The following is an 18,641-nucleotide window of genomic DNA, read 5'->3' on the forward strand; positions in this document are numbered from 1 at the left end:
TAAGATCAATAATGTAATTTTTCTTGTTTTTTGTGTTGGGTGAATTTCCTTACTCTGTTTTATTCTGCCTTTGATAATTAAGCTATCAGAGGTGCTTGTTAATGCATATCCAAAACTGGCAAAAATCTGCGGAGGATGGTTGCTGCACAAGTGCTCAGGTATGTAGGATCGTTTTGATTTTTTTTCCCTAACCTCTTAAAGCTTATGTGAATTGAAATCATACGCGTTTATAGATATAAGATGGATTTTATCTGTTAAATATTTTTGGTGTATTCTGTCTATTTCTATATTCTGTTAAATACTTTGAATCATAGGTGGAGGTGGTCAACGGAATTTGACTGTCATCCCTCCTGACCCTGATGGGTATAATGGACAGCAATTAAAAACCGTGAGCAGCAATGGAAAGAGCACAATGTATGTAGTTCCTCTGCAAGAGCAAATTGACACAACTCCATTACCACCTGATGCAAGGGAATTCCAGTGTCCAAGTCCAGTGTACACTCTGCAGCAAAATGGTTCCCCTTCAGTGCCTTCCAGTACACATAAAACACTGCAAGAGGGAACATGTGGATCTGTGTATCTCAAGTGATGATGTAAGTCTAAGGTGTTTATTTTAGTCATCAGTGAGCTCTAAAAACAAGGTTGATGAGTTTCTGTTTTATTTCCAGTCGATGGAGAAGTCCCCAGACTCCCGACAAGAAGATAATTCAACTTCTATTGACACTTGGAAAGAGGCGTGTTTAAAAAAACAAAAAAACATTATATTGATCTTTTGTTTATATTTCATAAGCTTTGAAAACACATTTTTTTATGTGCTTTTTACGTTTTCAGGAATTGGAAAAGTCACTAGATAATGAAAGCTGTGCTTCAAATATAAATGAAGTCTGGACAGAGAAGGTGAAAATTATATTTATTTATCTATGTATGCGTTTAAAATATATATATGAATTTTCCGTTTATGCATGGTTCCTAAACAATTGTTTGTGTGTAATTTAACTCAGTATTTTAATGTCACATCAGACTGCTGAGTGTCCACTGTGCAAGAAAACCTTTGACAGTGATGTAATAGAGATACATGCAGCCAACTGTGGATTACGGTAAATTACTAAATAGTTTAGTGTCACTTATCCAATATTAATAATTTAAATGTTTCCTATCCAGCAATTTTAAATATTAAAGCATTTAATTTTTGTTTGTGTGCAGAACTGCAGAATATGATGATAACTTCAGTGACCCAATAAATACACTTCAAAGGTAAAAATGGTATATTAAGAAAGTGTTTGTTTTTCTTTGCTGGTACATTTCATGTTTCGTTTCTGTTTATTTCTATTACAAAGTTCTGGGGAGATTCTGAATTGGATCGGCAGTAAAGTTGATCAAACCAACACCTTTTCCATCTGCATTTCTCGGGATGACATCTACAACAGAGGAATGCAGCAGTGGCAGCGTCAAGAAATCATCACCAAAAGGCAGACTAAAGGTTACCTTTTTTGGCGAAGCTGGGGTTGACTCTGGTGCTCTTAGCAAGGAGTTCTTAACAGGTATAATTAATTTACTTTATTATAAAATGTATGTTTTATATTTTAAAGCAGTCATTTTGTCAGATCAGATTTTAAACCGGTTGTATTTGTTGTCTAGAAATGATTGCAGAGATTGAAACAAGACTTTTTATCGCTGGTGTAGATAAAAAAGGGAAAAATCCAATCTATTGTCTCAACAGCTTGGATCGTAACTACTTCAGGTATGCAAGATTTGATCAGTTAACATTTTTCAACATGTTTCAATAAACCTTTTTGGTTGATTCAAGGTTTTGTTTTATCCACTGTGGTATGGTATTAGAAGTGCAGGAGAAATTATGGCTGTCAGTCTAGCACAAGGAGGACCACCGCCGGTGTTTCCAATATCTTTGCTCTGGAGATTATGACAGCATACAGGTGACTACCAGTGATGTCACAGATTTGGAATTCTCCCTGCTCATTGAGAAGGTAAAATAGTAACCTGAAATGTAAGTAATATATAGTAATGTTTAACTCTTAAAGTAAATAAGGGATGCCAATAAGACTATTCTATTTCTCTGTATTTAGGTTAACTCAACAGATGACATGAGTGAGTTTACAGATGAGATTTTAAGCTGTGGATACACTGGAAAAGTGTCTGCTGACATGAAAAGCAACATAATCAGGTGCACTATACTTTATGAAATGTAGTATATAGTAAATAACAGAAAGCATCACATTTATCATATAGTACATCAAAATTGAGTTACTGTATATATATATTTGTTATATTGTTTAGTGTTTTAAACATTTGATGAAACCATTACATTGCCTCTAGAGCCTATTTTTTACACTCCACTATGAGAGTTGTTCCAATGCTTGATCAGCTGAGAAAAGGCCTGCAGCTCTACGATCTCCAGAAAGTCATGGAAATGCATCCAGACTTATGTCTACCACTGTTTGTCCCAGGGGAAAAAGATGACAGGGTAAACTATTGTGGTTCTTATGGTGTTTTCATAATGAGGACATGTTAAATGTGACAGGCATATAGAAATGCTAACACTATATATTTTATTTAAGGTGGATGCATGCTTCATTCTGGAGAATTGCCACCCTGTCTTTAGTGACAAAGGTTCTGTGAAATACACCAAAGAAGTAAATGTAATGAACTTTTTCCAGGATTTCCTACAGGAAGTTGAGGATCGTGGTATATATTATCATAATAGCAGAACATACTTAGTGGAATGAAAACAAGATTAACAGAACTTTAAGCCTCCCTCCCTCCCTGTTTTTAAGACGGTGAAGCTGAACAAATGACGGCAGGTAAAGTTATGCAGTGGATGACAGGCCAGAGACATAAGCCTATTCTCCCCAGTGACCAGAAGGATTTCGACATCACTGTGAAGTTCAATCACGACTGTGACACAAAACACACTGTGTGTTTTCCAACTGTAAGCGCATGTACTCGCACAATTACGTTTCCTACAGCTCACCTGAAAACGCTGAATGAATTTAAAAACATAATGGAATTAGCTATGAAATATGGGGAGTCATTTGACAATGTTTAAATGTATTTGGTGGGAAAGCATGTTGAAATAGCAACTTCTATTTGAAGTATCAGCTTCTCTTTGAATCACTTTTATGCCACTTACTGGCATAAGTAAAACTGTTCCTTTGACAGTATTTGTTGAAATAATTTTCATGTTAAAGAAACAACTCAATCAGTAACTGTTCTGAATTTATTTACAAATTAGTTTTCATAATTCATTCATTGTGCTGCTTTGTTACAGTTTTCAAAGTATATACACAATTTGCTAAATAAATGTTTACAATGGTCTCACACAGTTGTTTGTGTATTTTAAAGACTTTCAAAATAATGAACCAAAGATGTATAAATATCTCTGCCATAACAGTCAGATGTTGCAAGAGGATTAAAGATGGATTTTACTGTTTCCATCAGAGCAGGAGTGAGTGGGCACTCAATTTCTGGAACATGAACTCCAACATCTTCTTCTGTCACATTATCAAACGTCTCCCAGTCTGTTCCAAACAGTTCCAAATTCTTAAATGAAATATTTTTTAAATTACTTCACACATCATGCAAAAGCACAATTTGACAGTATAACTTGAAGGCATAGAAAATCAATTAAAAAACAAACCTGAAAACTCTCTTCATTGTCTCCAGATGAGTTGTGCATGTGTCCCATTATCCACATCTGGTTAGGGGTGAGCCCACTTTCAGACCGTAATGGATGATTGTCCCAGCCTTCAGAAAAACTGTGGAGGTCACGCTTCAGACGTGGGAGGAAGACATAATGTGCACAAAACACATGAAGGGAATCTGACAAGTCCAAGAAGCCATCTTCCTCAATGCTGTGAAGTATCTCGTAATACAGCTGTGTTACGCTGACCCAGACATCTCGCCACAGGCGTTCAGTTCTAGAGAATACAAAATGTATTGATTATAAATGATAAATTACACAATAGTGTGACATCATAACTTGTTTATTACCTCTGATTATGTACGCTTTTTCCAGCAATGAAGCTTCCTCTTCCAGTCCCTTTCACACGAAACATGGTTTCTGCAATTGCCACATTTTCCACACCTTCATCACCCCGGACCCTGAAATGGAGGGGTGAAGGGAGAGGTTAAATCTGCTTGACTGCCATAATGTTAAGAAAATACAAATAAACATGTTTACTCATCCGAACCTATAACAGAAGTGTCCTTCCTGGGTCAAAATGACCCGAGGGCCAGAAATCTTAGATTCCATTTTTATAATTTATTTCTAAATATTTATGTAGGTTTTTCTATTATTTTTTTATTATATTTACCTTTTATTCTATATATATATATATATTTATATTTAAAAAAATCCGTATTTTGTAAAAAGAAAAATATATATATATATTGCTGAATTAGAACCTAAATATCTGTGTGCATTCATACAATTTCATAAATAAAAATATATTTAAAAAAATATAACTATGATAAACTCTAAACGAAAAAAATAAAATAAAAAATAAACGAAAAATATCCCAGCAGAAACATGAAACATTATGTTCTAGTGGAGTGTGTGTGTTTTCTGCATTGGGGATATTCTGTAGTCTCAGTCCTTCATTGGGGTATAAATCTTTATTCTATCAGATTTTGTATATCGAGAGAAAAAAAAAAAGACCCACGAGGAACCCTTTTGTTACTTTTTTTATTGCACCCATTTAAACTCCTCAAATCCACTCAGGTTTTTTTTATGTGTGTGTGTGTGTATTCCTGGTGCAAGTATGAAAAAAGTAAAGAAATCTTGGACGATCAACACAAGATTTCTATAATTTTTTGGGTCAAAATGACCTGAGGGACGGATGAGGGTTTAAAAGAGAACTCTGGGCAATTTTTAAGTTAATCTTGATCGTGATACCTTTGTGAGTTCTGTCTATATAAAAAAAACAAAAACGATTGGTGCTTGCAACACAGAGCTGCTACCGCTAATGCCCAGAGCTCCCACTCAGCTAAAACGGCAGTTTTACATGTCCAGCATGAACAGGGTCCTTACATGACATCAAGATGCGTTTAGCAACTTAGCCATTGTTTAAATTCACCTAAATAGTGTTTTAGACGGCTAGCTGTAGTCTCGCGCTGAAGTCCTGTGGGAACTCCCGTTGTAGCCGGAAAAGGTAAATAGAAGTGTGCAGGAGGAGGAGTGTTGTGTGTGTGAAGAGTGATGATCGTCCTTCACACACACAACGCTCCTCCCACCTGCACACTTCTATTTACCTTTTTCCGTGTTCATGTTGGACAGACATTTTAATTGCATGTTGTGTCTGTTAAGAGGCACAAAAACACATGAATATGCCCCATAACTGCCGTTAGCTGAGTGGGAGCTCTGGGCATTAGCGGTAGCAGCTCCGTGTTGCAAGCACCAATTCGGTCCATTTTTTTTTTTCTATACAGTTCTCACTAAGGTATAACGATCAAGATTAACTTAAAAATTGCCCGGAGTTCTCCTTTAACTAAACGCAAGGAAGTGAGGAGCAGAAAAACAATTTTCTCCTACCTTGAAGGCCAGCCATGTTTTTGCACAGACTGGAGAAAGAATGATAAGGCAGTGCTTGAACGGTTGTTTGTTGCTGGTTCCAGGTACATGATCTATATCAAAAAAGAATAAATGTAATACATTAAATCATTCAATACATTCAAACACAGATAGATACAGGTAGTCAGATTATAGATAGATAAGTAATATTATTAATTGATAGATAGATTCCACTGGGTTGGAAATAAATGTGTTTACCTTTCGTGAGAACTCATCTATCCCACCAAATATGATGATGTTGTACCTTCAAAGTAAAACCATGTTAAACGTAATATTGCATAACATTACACTTTCGTAGGTAAAATATAAGACCATACCTTATGAGCTTGTGATTCGTGTCAATATGGACTAATGACAGTGGACTTTGAACAAAATATGACCTCCTGACAATACACCCCAGCTGTGTCATCCTTTCCAAAATTCCAGGGGCATCCACTCTGTGTCCGTCTGCTTGCAGGCAGCCTTTTATCATCCTATATCCAGCATTTGGTAGTCTTCTTTTGATGGCCAAAATGGCATTATCCAATTCATTGTCAGATATGGTGCTATATGTAGATTTGACAGACAAACCCAAGTCACGCATTCGGCGGAAGATTGTTGACTGGCTTACTCCTAAAATGTTCGCAATACAAGAAACTGGTAAAGACATCTCTATGAGACGGGACAGCATTTCCTCGGAAACAACAAACTTATTAGGTCGACCTCGTCCACCACCACATTCCCTCGTAAGAACTGGGGCCACCTCCTGGGAAAGAGCTGCATGAATTTTTTTTTGTAAATCCATGAGGGTCTCCAAAATATAATTTGGCACATCAAAGATAGTGGAGGCTGATGACAAAATAAACACTTCTTGATTGATAACATACTGAAAATAGTCCAAGTCCAGCTGATGACCATCTAAAACTGCACTTATTCGTGACCGGAGGCGTTCTAGTAGGTGCGTCATCAGCGGTCCCTGTAAGTCAAATTACTCTGACATTAGTATTATTACTTAGAAAAAATTCTATATTTTACTAGTGATAAATGAAATATGACTTCAGTACATAAACAGTGAACACTTATATTACATGACCTATGTATTACAGTGCATGTAACATGGCTGTAAGGAAGTCAACACTTAAAATTGCTCATTATTTTATGTCACTTGGCCCTATCTCATCGCGCTGCAGTGATGACCCCCTAAACAACTGTCTTCTTTAAGCACTTAACGTTACATGTACTCTGAGAGCTTATCTTACCTACTATACTATCTCTGTAATTAATATTGCTCTTCTCTGTTATTAGTGATAACTAACCCTTAAACACAGGGGTCGTCAAATTCGGTCCTGGAGGGCTGGTGTCCTGTAGAGTTTAGCTCCGACCTCCAGGAACAAGTTTGATGACCCCTGATTAAACATGTCAGGTTAAAAAATAATAATTACCTTACCTGAGACGAGGAGTGAGCGCTTGGCTGCTGATCCGCCATGATTTTAGCGCCAGTGGTTTAGAACGTTGGTGAGGCGCATGCGCACTTCGTTGAATCGATTCATCTTCCCTCGGACAGTAATGCCTGTGACCTTGATGACGTATTTTTGACAGTCGTTTCGCACACCGCACTTCGTGGTCGTAATTCGCATGTCGTGTGTGTAACAGAGCTGTTGTGAAAACAAGCGCTGTGTCTGTAAACTGTCACAGTCGTGCATTTTAGAGTTGCACTCTAAAAAACACACAGAATTGCGGATCTGTAAACTGTCGTGGCCGTAGATTTTGGAATCCAACTCTGACAAAAACCAGAATTACGCACGAGTATATTAAAATTACACACAAATGTTTTGAATTACGTACGATTATTTTTGATAGTGATTTTATTCCATACATAAAAAGCAGGAAGTGGAACACTTAAATCCTTATTTCTCCCATCTCAGGGGAAAATAAGGGAATAAACCATGACCATTCGAAAATGTGACTGGGTTTCTAAAGATACAAAGTCTAATGCAAATGGGTGAAGTGTTCCTTTAATGTTCGTTATTGATTCCGAAATATCTAGTTTTATAAAATCTTAAGTAAAACTAAGTTAATACAAAATACAACGTATACATATCTTACCTTGCTAGTGTTCAACAAGAGATATCTCGATATTTGACGGTGATGCTCTAGAAACTTGTCAGGAGAGAATAAGACCGTTGGTTTTTTTTTTTTCTTCGAATGAATAAATGCGGGAGCCGGGAGGAGGCAATCTTAGCTTGTGGGGGAGGGGACAGTATGATGCAAGTGCTACTCTTTTAGAAAATATAGTTTTAAGCATTTTTTGCACATAGGTTACCGGTATACATTACAAAATTATAAGGCCATGAAATTAAAAAAAAATTTTGATAATGATGTGCATTTTTTTATCAAATTAAAAAAAACTTAGTATTTTATTATATATATTAATATTATTATTTATAATATTTTAAAATGTTTTTCATTTTCACAATTATGGCAATTACACAATTATGGCAGGTACTTTTTAAACAAATTCAAACCAAATTTAGTAATACAAATTTAGTCTAATATAGCCCAATTGGGGCCCAAAAAAGACCCGCAAATAAACAATAATGGGCAGCCTAGCTGGAGCCCACAACCTAAACCAAACTGGGGCCCATAATAACCCCATCAAAGTGCCCACTCCCACATGACACCCATATAACCCAGAGAAAACCCATGTGGGGCCCACATGGACATGTTGGCTGGGTTGCTAATCTCAATTCGGTGTTTTTAATGACTCCTTTATTTCTCCTTTGAAAAAGAAAATGAGCAATACTGGAGCTACAATGGAGCAATATCCGAGTCTCTCGCTCCCTCTCCCTCTCATGCACACAAACACACACGCACATTAATTACTAATTCAATCATATGACCTTTTCCTCCTACCAGACTAGATTCACCATTCTAAACAACACAGATCATCCACTTCAGAACATCTTGATGGACCAAAGAAACAACGGACGGGAATGCTACTCTCTCTTCACTGCAGGACAGACAGAAGATCTATCCACAACCATCAGGCTTTAAAAATCTATAGCAAATGGCAGATTAGCTGATGTAATAAAGAAATAAAGACATTTGAATCTAAATCTTTATTTAAATCAAAATAACATTAACAAATTTAAAGAAATTTTAAAGACAGCAAAAACTGTTTAAACATGGTCAAAACTAAAGTGCTTTTTCTGTTGTAAAATTCTGTTTTTAAAACAGTAACAATGTTATGAGCAGTGGCAGGCCAGGTTTACAACAATTCACAACAATAAACTTGAGTCTCTGACGCCAACATACATGATTTGAAAACAAGGACTTTTTGTGAACATTGTCATTTCAACAAATGTCTCTGTGCCCCATCCGATATTTACAGTGTTGTGGCCCTGATGCGGCATTTGTTTATGAAGGCTTTTTTGACCTTACTTTTCTCAACCGGTGTCCAACCATCCAGTGTACTACAGCGCATGACGTAAGCTGCAATAATAAAAGAGAAGAAAGCACAAATTACAGAGTGCATTGAGTAACCGCAGTTACCACAACAGTATTAACAACTTCTTTCATCCTGATACGACAAAATTCACATTATAATATCTCTATGGATCACACATAAGGAAATGCAGCAAAACGTCTCAGGTTACAACTGTAACCTATGTTCCCTGAGAACAGGGAACGAGACAATACGTCATCGACGCTTTGGGGAACGCCTCAGGCGTGACAGGTGTCTGAAATCACAATCAAATCACGGCAATCACATTGACCGGCGACAGCCCGTGAATCATTAATGTGAATGATTAACGTGCGACCTGGAAGTATATAAGGGCGCCTTGCAAACATGACAAATCATCCTTCGTCTGAAGGGACTGTTTGGTAGGCAGGCCCCGAGGCATGGCAGGGAGACGTATTGTCTCGTTCCCTGTTCTCAGGGAACATAGGTTACAGTTGTAACCTGAGACGTTCCCTTTCGAAGGGAACTCAACAATACGTCATCGACGCTTTGGGGAACGAAATACCCACTCCGCCATGCTGAGGGGAGTGCATGCCAGGAGGCAGTGAGAACTGTCAGAACCAGCAAATTCAAATGAAATGCAAGAACCACTCACCCTCAGGTCACACTGGGCTGTCAGTGACAGCATTCCCTACGGTCTTAGCCCAAGCTATAAGCCTAACAGGAGGCCCTCCAAAACGATGTTTTACCAGAGGCCTACCTAGGCCTGCTCAAAGGCCAAGGACCACAACTTGGACAATTTTAGAAGGGGTCCCTTCTAGGGAATGTGGCTAGGGAACCCGAGGGAACCCCAGCCAGTCACTATTCGGGGAAACTACCACCCGAAACGCCACCAGGACGGCCCGACCTGGTGTCACTAAGTCGGACACTTCAGTCTGGCCAACTTCCTGTCTGTCCGGAGACAGAGCCTCTGGACATTTGCCTTAGGTAAGGCATCCAAACCGAGGGACTGCGAAGCTGGCAGTGAACCACTCGGCCCGGATCTCAGAGACGGGATATCCCGGAGAGTATGACTCAGCATAGTGCTTTACAACCCTTGCCAGCGAGGGGAGTTTCTCTACTCGATCCACGGATCTACCCAGTGTTTGTGTTTCATAACACTGAGGAGGCCTGTGAAGGCCTAGGTTGACGATTCCAAGGCGGCCTGCTAAGGCCAGCCAGCTAGGGACTCGCCTATCAGGGAGGCCTGGTCGGGCCTACTAGCTGATAGCGAGTCAATTCTGCTACAAAAGGTACACTGTTGGGAATCATACTATACCAACGTAACTATTGGGTCCACCCACAGGAGGCCTAATATGGCTAGCTACCTGGTCGCGGCTTTAAAGTATGTCCCACAATGTTGGAACTCACCTCCGAGGAGGCCTGTTTAGGGCCTACTACCCATCAGTGAGTCAACTGCCCGAACCACCAAGGCCAGCCACATGAGGTGAGCTGGCCTACAGCGCCCTCTTGGGGGCTGCCCATTCAGGAGGCCTGCTGAGGCCTACTACCTAACGGCGCAGCCTACGTTGGCAGATAAGCTGTTTACACAGCGCCTACAGCTTTCTGGTACCTAATCACATTGCCCATGGCAGTATACTCAGCAAGAGCGCTAGCACCCTTTAAGCAAGGGGAGTACAACATACGCCACTCTGCCTTAACGGAGGCCCCAGAGTCAGGGGCCTACCATCTGTACGCATGGGCGTCAGCTCATGGCAATGCTCTGGCTTCAAGGGAGCGTACTTCGTTACCAAAAAAGAAGTGAAGGCTAGAACTTTCCGCTCAACCCGAGCCATAGTGGTGCGAGGTAGGATAATACAGAACTGAAAGTGAAGGACTCAGACCTACCCTGTATCACAGGGGAATACTCTCCACCTCACCCTGAGGTTTACCAAGGTGCGGGCCTGCCAGTGGCTCTAGGGGTGACAGAAAATGTATCTGTGCCCAACCTAGGGGAGTGGGGCTTGTTTGTGAGCCAACCACCTACAACCCGACGCTCGAGCAGTAGCTCAGCGAGGTGAGTGAAGCCTATACTGGCGGCCCAGATCCGATTGCTAGTTCTGCACGGCAGGGTCGGGCAGACAGATCCAGTCTCTTCATGAGGTGAAAGACGGCCTAACCCTGCTCAATAAAGACACATTGTACCGGAGAGGCCTATTTGAGGCCTAACCCAGGATCTTTATAAACCATGCCTCTGCACCACGCTGCATTACTCTTGTCACCCCAGAATGCAGAGAAGGGGGCGGGCCTTGGCCTAACGACTCCCATTGGAGGAGGCTGTCATACAGGGATGCTAGGAACCTATATTCACAAAGTGAAGGTTCAGAGGCAGAAATGCTTAAGCAGAGCACCTCCACTATCCCTGGCACAGCCTAGGCCAGCTACAGAGGCGGCCCTGGTGAGGGCCAGCCTGCAAGCATAGATCTACCTCGGAGGGCTCGGAGGAGCCACAGCCTCTGCAGAATCGTTCAGCCCACTGAAAACCCAAACAGAGCTCAAGGGGGCGATGTACTCAGGAAGGAAGTCAGACGGTCCCATGGACCGGACATAAGATCTATCTGAAGCACTAGCGTCAGTCTATACTCCACAATGAAAATCCTGTGGGAGAGAGACCAACTACCCTACCCTGAGGTGGCTAACAGCCCGAGGGCTAAAATAGTCGTTCTAGCCACCTAAACGGGGACTTCAGGGCCCTAATAATCCAAAAATGTACCTTACATGACCCCATAGCTCTATACAGGGAACGAGGTCTGTATAGAGATACATTTTAGTGTTAGTTGCACACAAAATTACTCTTAAAGAAGACCACTCAGCTCACCTGCGGCTTGCGAAGTGAAGACTTACCAGACAGTTCTTTATGAACATGGGGTCTACCACCTTTACATGCCTGAAAGAGGCACTCTCACTAACCAAGCAGAGGCGGGCCATCAGAACGTTGTTCTAACCATGAGCCCAGCCTCAGGCCTGATGTAGGAAGCGTCTGGGGAGTCGGGAGAGAGGAGAGGGCTAAGATATATTCACGCCCTCAGGGGGAGGTGATCCATGCCAATGCTGTGTGCAATCGTGCTGGATCACCTCCCTCAGATCCCTCTTCTTGCGGGAGTTGCACCTCTTCTGTGATCTACTCCTCCACGGAGGAGGCGCACAAGAGGTAACACTGGCTCTCTGGCCCTGTCTAAGGTTCCCGGACCATGATGGGCCAGGCCCTCCCGTCTGTCTGGGTGTGGATACGGATCTCAGCGGTATGTAGGTCCTAATACAGCTGAGCGCGCCCTCGCCTCTCTGAACTTTCCAGCCACCGCCTACACGGAGGTGCCGAAAAGCTCAGAGGGCGAAACCAGTGAATCGAGGAGAAAGCCTTTCTCTCTTCTCCCCAATGTCGGCCAGGTTCACTCCGTGGCGCAGCTCAGTAACCGCCTCAGGCGCCCCACCCCCTGGTCGAGATCCCCCAGCAGATTGGCCTGGTGTACCTGCAATACCGCCATGGTGTGCAGGGTCGCACCGGCCTGACCCGCTGGCGTGTATGCTCTGCCATTAAACTGGCAGGGTTGGAGCTCTCAGTGTCGACGCCTGCCAGACTTTTTTCTGTTTTCTTTTTGCAAACATCTCGTCAATGGGCGGCATCGACACATACCCATGCTCTCCTATCACCCCAACATCAGTGAGACTAGTCCGCTGATGTCGGTGGACATGGGCAGAGTATGGGTTCTTCCATGTTCTCTCGATCTCAGTATGAGATCGGGAAGAAATGAAAGGCTCACCTGAGCTGGTGGTTTTATGACCGGGGAAAAACCACTCTCATAGTGAGCGATTTTTCCCCCAACGTGCAGCCACGGCAGCTGTTTTTTTTGTTTGTTTTTTTTTAGCCTGCTCGCGGAGCGTTTCCATAACACCAACCAGTTCAGCATACACGGGGCAGCGTGGCTGAGAAGATTCAGGATCTATTTTTCCGATTACCTCATCAGCCATCTCCTGTTTGTCCGAAAAAGCACTCACTGCTTACTCTCGTCAGCCGCCACATCGTCTGAGAGGATTATACCCCTCTCAAGGCGATCGGCGGGCTTCATCTGGGATCTTTCACCCAGACGCTGAGCCCTCTTCTCTCAAGGAGAGGGCCAGACGAGATCGGAGCGTTCTCAAAGAAAAAACGCTCGCAATTGTACAGGCAGTTACCTCAGGAACTGCCTGTGCGCGCTCTTCCTTCCCAGACAGAAAACGCACAGCTGAAAACACTCAGCCTTCTCAGTGCATTTCATAATTACCTTTTGATTTTCAAAAGCAGTTACAGACAAAACAGTCCCTGAAGACGAAAAGATGGTTTGTCATGTTTGCAAGGCGCCCTTATATACTTCCAGGTCGCACGTTAATCATTCACATTAATGATTCACGGGCTGTCGCCGGTCAATGTGATTGCCGTGATTTGATTGTGATTTCAGACACCTGTCACGCCTGAGGCGTTCCCCAAAGCGTCGATGACGTATTGTCGAGTTCCCTTCGAAAGGGAACTGTGAGGACAGTGAAACAATCATAACATTTAACGTAGCCATGTGATATATGGGTGTCCAACACCTCTTATTGGGTTCCCACACATTTTTTACCTATGAATTTTCACAACATTTTTCCACAAATTGTTAACAACCACATGAGCAACATACTTACTTAGAATTGCATTTCAACCACAAAGACTCGGGAGAATAGATACTCGATAATTATACATTTATTAACAGCCCAGCAAGCCACATGCAATAAGTTCTTTGGCGTAGGCCCCGTCCGTAACTCGCAATCCGAGGGTACGGATTCAGCATTTCCCGCCTGAAGATGGCGGGGGCGCAGCCGACCCCCAATGCGGTATTGGAAGGGACCATCCTGGTGGTGGTGGGGAGGTTGAAGGGGAAATCCTATGGTGATAGGAAGGATGGACGGAGGAACCCATCTCTTGCTGGAGGGAAGAAATCATCTTGGTGGTGGAGGGGTGGATGGAGGTGAGTGAAGCGTCAGCATCTGCGAACTCAGACAAGTGTAAGTACGGGTCTTTTATACTTCTAGTATTAAAACGTGATTGGATAGATGAGAAGATAATCAATGACGCAACAATTGAGTCTTCCCAGCAGAACTTACGCTAAAGCTTCCATTGACTTTGAACTTATCCAGGACTCTCTTCCCATCTGGCACCTTTCCGTGTTTCCCAAATGCCACAGCATTCTGGCACTCCTCTGTAGTAAAGAATTCGTCAAAAAGAAGATGGAACAAGCGAAGGCAGTCCTTCTTTGCGGTTGTATGGATTGCAGCCAGGTGAGTCGAGGACAAGAGGAGGCCACCTCCTGGATATAGCTCCTGCTGCCGAGATCTGCCTTCTGGAGACACCAGCCGGAGGTCGGATCTGTTCCACTTTGTCCAGAAAACTTCTGAATGCCTCGAGCTGCTCACCACCTGTGACACAAAATATGTATATTACCTTACAGGGACACAGCAGCATTCATAAAGTAAAAAAAAAAAAAAAAATTTAAAAGTCCAAAAGATTTCATGATTGGATACAAGTTTTACCAAATTGTTTAAAGCTTTTAAGATTTAGCTTAAGCATCAAATAACTCCCAATGTCCAAAGTAAGACAATGTAGTAGAACTTTCAACGAATACCAATATAAAAACATAATTACAATTTTATGTTGCACAATTTAATACACTAGATTATTATCCACGTTTTTTTTTACACAACTCTTCTGAATAGATATTAGGTGTGTTTGAAAAACTGTGAGAGAGAAAAAAGAAGTGGTAAAAGAACAAGTAATTGCAACAGAGAGACAAAACATGGTTCTCCATATTCTGGAATTGGAGATCTAACGCTCGATGATTAAAGTATCTGCAGCTGAGTTTGAAGAAGTCTCGTGTTCAGAGGTGCTTGTCTGGCTCTGGTCCCCAAGAACAGTAGGTTTTTGATGTGTATTAGGACTGTGCAACATTTTGAGGAAGCTTTCTTTGGCTGTAGGAGCTGGTGGCTGTCTTGGCTGATCCAAAACAGGCTGCTGTTGTGTTTGGTCTGAAGGTGTGGGTAGTGCTGTGTGAGGCTGGTGATGCGGCTGGAATTGTGTGGAATTGGAGACAGAGTAGTTCCATACTGGTTGAGCGACTGGACTGGTGAATGCTGGTAATGTTGTGGCGTATTTGGTGATGACTGGGAAACTGGAAGTTGGTACTGTGGCCAGGCAGTTGCATGCTGGTGCTGTGGCTGGACAGGTAGAAATGACTCTGTAGGTGGAGGCTGGTAGCTGGCCAGGTTGTTGGAGGCTGAATGACACTTTGGTCCACAGTATTTGGGTGATCCTGTGCAGAGGTGGACTGGCCTGTACAGAGGTAGGAATGGAAGGTTGTAGAATCTTTGTGCAGCTGCATCTCTTTTTTTCATGTCCTTCTTTGTCGCCTTCTTGGTATCCACCGTTTTGTCAGCTGTACCAATGAAGTCTACTGTAGCATTGTAGAACTTATTGTCAGACCATCTTGCAAGTACTTTTTCTCCTGGTGTCAGATCTCTAAAGCAAGCGATGGGTTTATCATCTTTGTTTAGTATATCACAGAGATTAAAAATCTTTGCTGTGTATCCATCTTCAAAGGTCAAAAATACAAAAAGTCCTGAAAATGAACAAGTAAACAAAAAGGAGATTGTGAGTAAATCAGTGCAGGCTAAAAATCAATCTTACTTAAAGGTTCTCTAAGCGATCCTGGGTGACGTCACTTCTTGTTGACGTTCGAACTATTGACAAACAAAACGGAGGCTAGCTAGACCCTCCCTACTCCTCATCCGCACACTAACAACCCAAACCCCACCCCCAAACCCTTCTTGTCGGTTATTGGCTGGAACACTGTTTGTTATGTTGTGGTGCGGGTTTGTCCAGTCTGTTTTTGTTGCTGTTTGTGGAGCCTGGGGTGTCTACAGAGACCGCGTTTTTTTAGAGTGTGTTCAGGAGACAGAAAGCTAGCGGATAGTGAGGAGATATTTGCTGTATGTGAAAAAAAAATGTTTGGCCTAAAAAATGCGTGACATCGCTTAGAGCACCTTTAAACATGCTACTATATCTTTATTGTCTTATTTCTAACCTTCTTAGCAAAGCAACAAAATGACCTCTTCACTTTAGCCTTCAACTAGGATTAACTTTATTCTTTTAGCACTTTCAAATTTATTCGCTCCTGCAACTCTTTGATTTGTGCACTCTCTATTCTATTTTTTTCAATGTTTTTAATCCCTTTCATTATTTAATTATCACACATTTTATTTGTTTATTTATTTATTTATTTTACACATTGTCTATGAAGAGTATGGCACAGGAATATTTTTTGTAAAGAACTTTGAGCTGCAATTCCTATACAAATTATTTTATTCCTTAAATTTTGAGATGATTAGCAAAATTCAGTCACTAAAATGTACAAATAAGTTGCACTCCTTTTTCATGACATTCCATTAAAAATTCCTGTAGGCTATAATCAATATTGTGCCAGCTACCAATATATACAGTATTTATAAAAAATCCAGTAATAAGAGACCAAATACTGACAAATATTTTGGTTAGTAAAGTGGCCAAAAGTACGTTAAAAATAACCACTTAAACCAGTTTTAATACTTAACAAAATTAGCTAAGCCATAGTATAGTAAAATAACTCAATTACCATCTTGGTTATCTCTGGTTGAGCTGGGGTCTGGTTCATACAAACTCATCTTTTTCGGAGGGTTTCGAAGCTCTTCTGGGCAGTTTTGGATTAGCTGCACTCATTCTGTAAAATAAACAAAAGTACAACACATTTAATTATTGGGGACTCACTGCACGAGATAAAAATTTTCCAATCATACACAATTTATGTAACTTCAAGAATGTATAGGCCTCGCTGAATGTAGAAATAATCCCAAATTCTTTTTTTTACATAAAGATGTTTATTGCAGAAAGCTAATTACCATGGCCTTCCTAGCAAGCCAACTATTTGCTACAAAATTCGACCAGTTTCTTCAGAGAGTATCAGAGCCTGCATACACTCGCCATTTCAAATGTACCCAAATTCTGTTTTAAAAAAAACACGTTGCTTACCTTCAGGGGCGTCATGCAAGCCAACATTCTGGGGGGGCACAATCTGAGACGTTGCAAATGTTTTCTGACGGGTGATATGGATCATGTTAGGAGGGGTCAGGGGTTTCTCCCCCTGAAAATGTTTAAATTCTGGCTGCTAAACATACCATTTCAATGCAGTTTTGGGAGGGACAGAAATACCTTTAACGGAGCTAGCAGCAACCCTCCTCTATCTGAGGACTAAGTTAAAGTATCTATTTTGTAAGTTTATGTAAAAGACAGGTTGATGAAAGAACTGTAAGCTCAAATTCAAAAGCTGTTTACACACACACACACACACACACACACACACACACACACACACTTACTGTACACTTAGGCCTACTACACATGATTTTAAAAACAGTACCATTGCAGTTTTTATGTTATAATTTTAAATTGGTATGTGACCTAAGAACGATCTTACATTAAAGGTACATAAAGGTGCTGAGGTCTGACTTAGTGGTGCTCTGAAATTAAGTTATTTTAATATTAATATGTGATGAAGGACTTTGAAAGAAGTTTGACAGATTTCAGTGCTGAATAAGGTTAACACTACACTGTAACAAAAAAAACGTCTCAAAGTCAAAATATTCTAGTGACTGGTCACATCTAAATTTTTAAATTGGCTCAAGTGAATTAATTGTTGCAATAGTCTGTTAACATTGGCTCAATGAGAAATAATATGTCAGACTAATTGAAAAATTTAGATGTGACCAGTCACTAGAAAATGTTTACTTGGGGATGTAATTTTTTTTTACAGTGTACCCCGTTTATTTAAAAATAATAATATTTGACAGAAATGTAAAAAAGTAATCAAATCAAATGTAATATGTAACATTACTTTAGTAAAATCATTGAAATACTGTAGTTACACTGCTCATTATTATATTTTAAATAAGGAACTTGTAAAGAGTAATTTATGAGCTAACAGAAAAGCTAGCAACTTGTAACTTATAGCTATAGCTAGCTAGCCATTGGATTTATGATTCTGGGTAACAACTGTTGCAAAACCATTCCTCAGGTGGGTGAAGGTCATGGTGGTGAGGATTAGGGACAGGGGCTCTTAAAGTCCATTCCTCTGGGACGTCTGGTGGTAGGGCCAGCCCTGTATGTTTATTCAGAAGTGTTCATGTCAATTATTTGTGCTGTTATGGTTAAACATATTGAAAATGGTCCGTGAATAACAGTCTATGGGAGAAACATCAAGTCGATGCCTTGATAATGTTAGGTTGGATTTTGCAGTTAGCCTACAACAAATGTAACACCCTCGTTTCTATGAAACTGAAAACAATTGAACCAGCTGGAGACTTTGACACAAGACAAAACAGAACAGATGTTTCAAAACCGATCAGATAATGTTAGTATGGCAGTGACGTTAGCCAACTAGTTTATGGTTAGACTAGGCTAGCTATCGATAACGTTACACTGACATAACTTAAGTTAATGCTCTGAATTCGCAGCTAATATCAAATCCATAACTT

The 18,641-nt window shown here is 41.0% G+C and overlaps 3 protein-coding genes and 1 long non-coding RNA gene across 6 annotated transcripts in view; 2 read left to right on the top strand and 2 right to left on the bottom strand.

Annotated features, from left to right (window-relative positions):
• The window catches only part of LOC306985427 (uncharacterized protein), a 31,099-nt gene extending 28,876 nt beyond the window's left edge, over window positions 1–2,223 (top strand). For both annotated transcript variants that reach the window (XM_079587671.1, XM_079587672.1), the window contains 10 exons: window positions 83–158; window positions 315–593; window positions 669–734; window positions 832–897; window positions 1,021–1,097; window positions 1,204–1,254; window positions 1,338–1,541; window positions 1,639–1,741; window positions 1,840–1,985; window positions 2,085–2,223. In XM_079587671.1, the coding sequence (XP_079443797.1) occupies window positions 83–158; window positions 315–589 (351 nt within the window). In that variant the 3' untranslated portion in view covers window positions 590–593; window positions 669–734; window positions 832–897; ... (4 more) ...; window positions 1,840–1,985; window positions 2,085–2,223. The remainder of the gene's footprint in view (window positions 1–82; window positions 159–314; window positions 594–668; window positions 735–831; window positions 898–1,020; window positions 1,098–1,203; window positions 1,255–1,337; window positions 1,542–1,638; window positions 1,742–1,839; window positions 1,986–2,084) is intronic.
• Window positions 2,224–2,365: 142 nt separating this feature from the next.
• Window positions 2,366–2,914, top strand: LOC306985431. Its single transcript, XR_013794795.1, has 3 exons — window positions 2,366–2,482; window positions 2,577–2,703; window positions 2,793–2,914. It is a non-coding gene; the product is annotated as an uncharacterized lncRNA (long non-coding RNA).
• Window positions 2,915–3,354: 440 nt separating this feature from the next.
• On the bottom strand, window positions 3,355–7,170 carry LOC306985428 (uncharacterized protein; the record flags this gene model as incomplete). Of its 2 annotated transcripts, XM_079587673.1 has the most annotated exons (5): window positions 5,786–7,170; window positions 5,549–5,640; window positions 4,009–4,119; window positions 3,656–3,935; window positions 3,355–3,558 (listed from the first exon to the last, which is right to left on the bottom strand). In XM_079587673.1, exons 2-5 carry the CDS (start codon window positions 5,635–5,637, stop codon window positions 3,355–3,357), a joined length of 684 nt encoding a protein of 227 aa, XP_079443799.1. In that variant the 5' UTR covers window positions 5,638–5,640; window positions 5,786–7,170. The 2 variants fall into 2 exon arrangements, with proteins under 2 accessions (XP_079443799.1, XP_079443800.1); XM_079587674.1 differs by lacking the exon at window positions 5,786–7,170 and having other exon boundaries at window positions 5,549–5,716.
• A 7,477-nt stretch (window positions 7,171–14,647) lies between these two features.
• On the bottom strand, window positions 14,648–17,358 carry LOC306986155 (uncharacterized protein). Its single transcript, XM_079589056.1, has 3 exons — window positions 17,140–17,358; window positions 16,727–16,831; window positions 14,648–15,694 (listed from the first exon to the last, which is right to left on the bottom strand). Exons 2-3 carry the CDS (start codon window positions 16,773–16,775, stop codon window positions 14,919–14,921), a joined length of 825 nt encoding a protein of 274 aa, XP_079445182.1. The 5' UTR covers window positions 16,776–16,831; window positions 17,140–17,358; the 3' UTR covers window positions 14,648–14,918.
• Window positions 17,359–18,641: the final 1,283 nt, after the last annotated feature.

Source organism: Phoxinus phoxinus, assembly GCF_949152265.1.
Source record: "Phoxinus phoxinus genome assembly, chromosome: 18".
Taxonomy (NCBI): domain Eukaryota; kingdom Metazoa; phylum Chordata; class Actinopteri; order Cypriniformes; family Leuciscidae; genus Phoxinus; species Phoxinus phoxinus.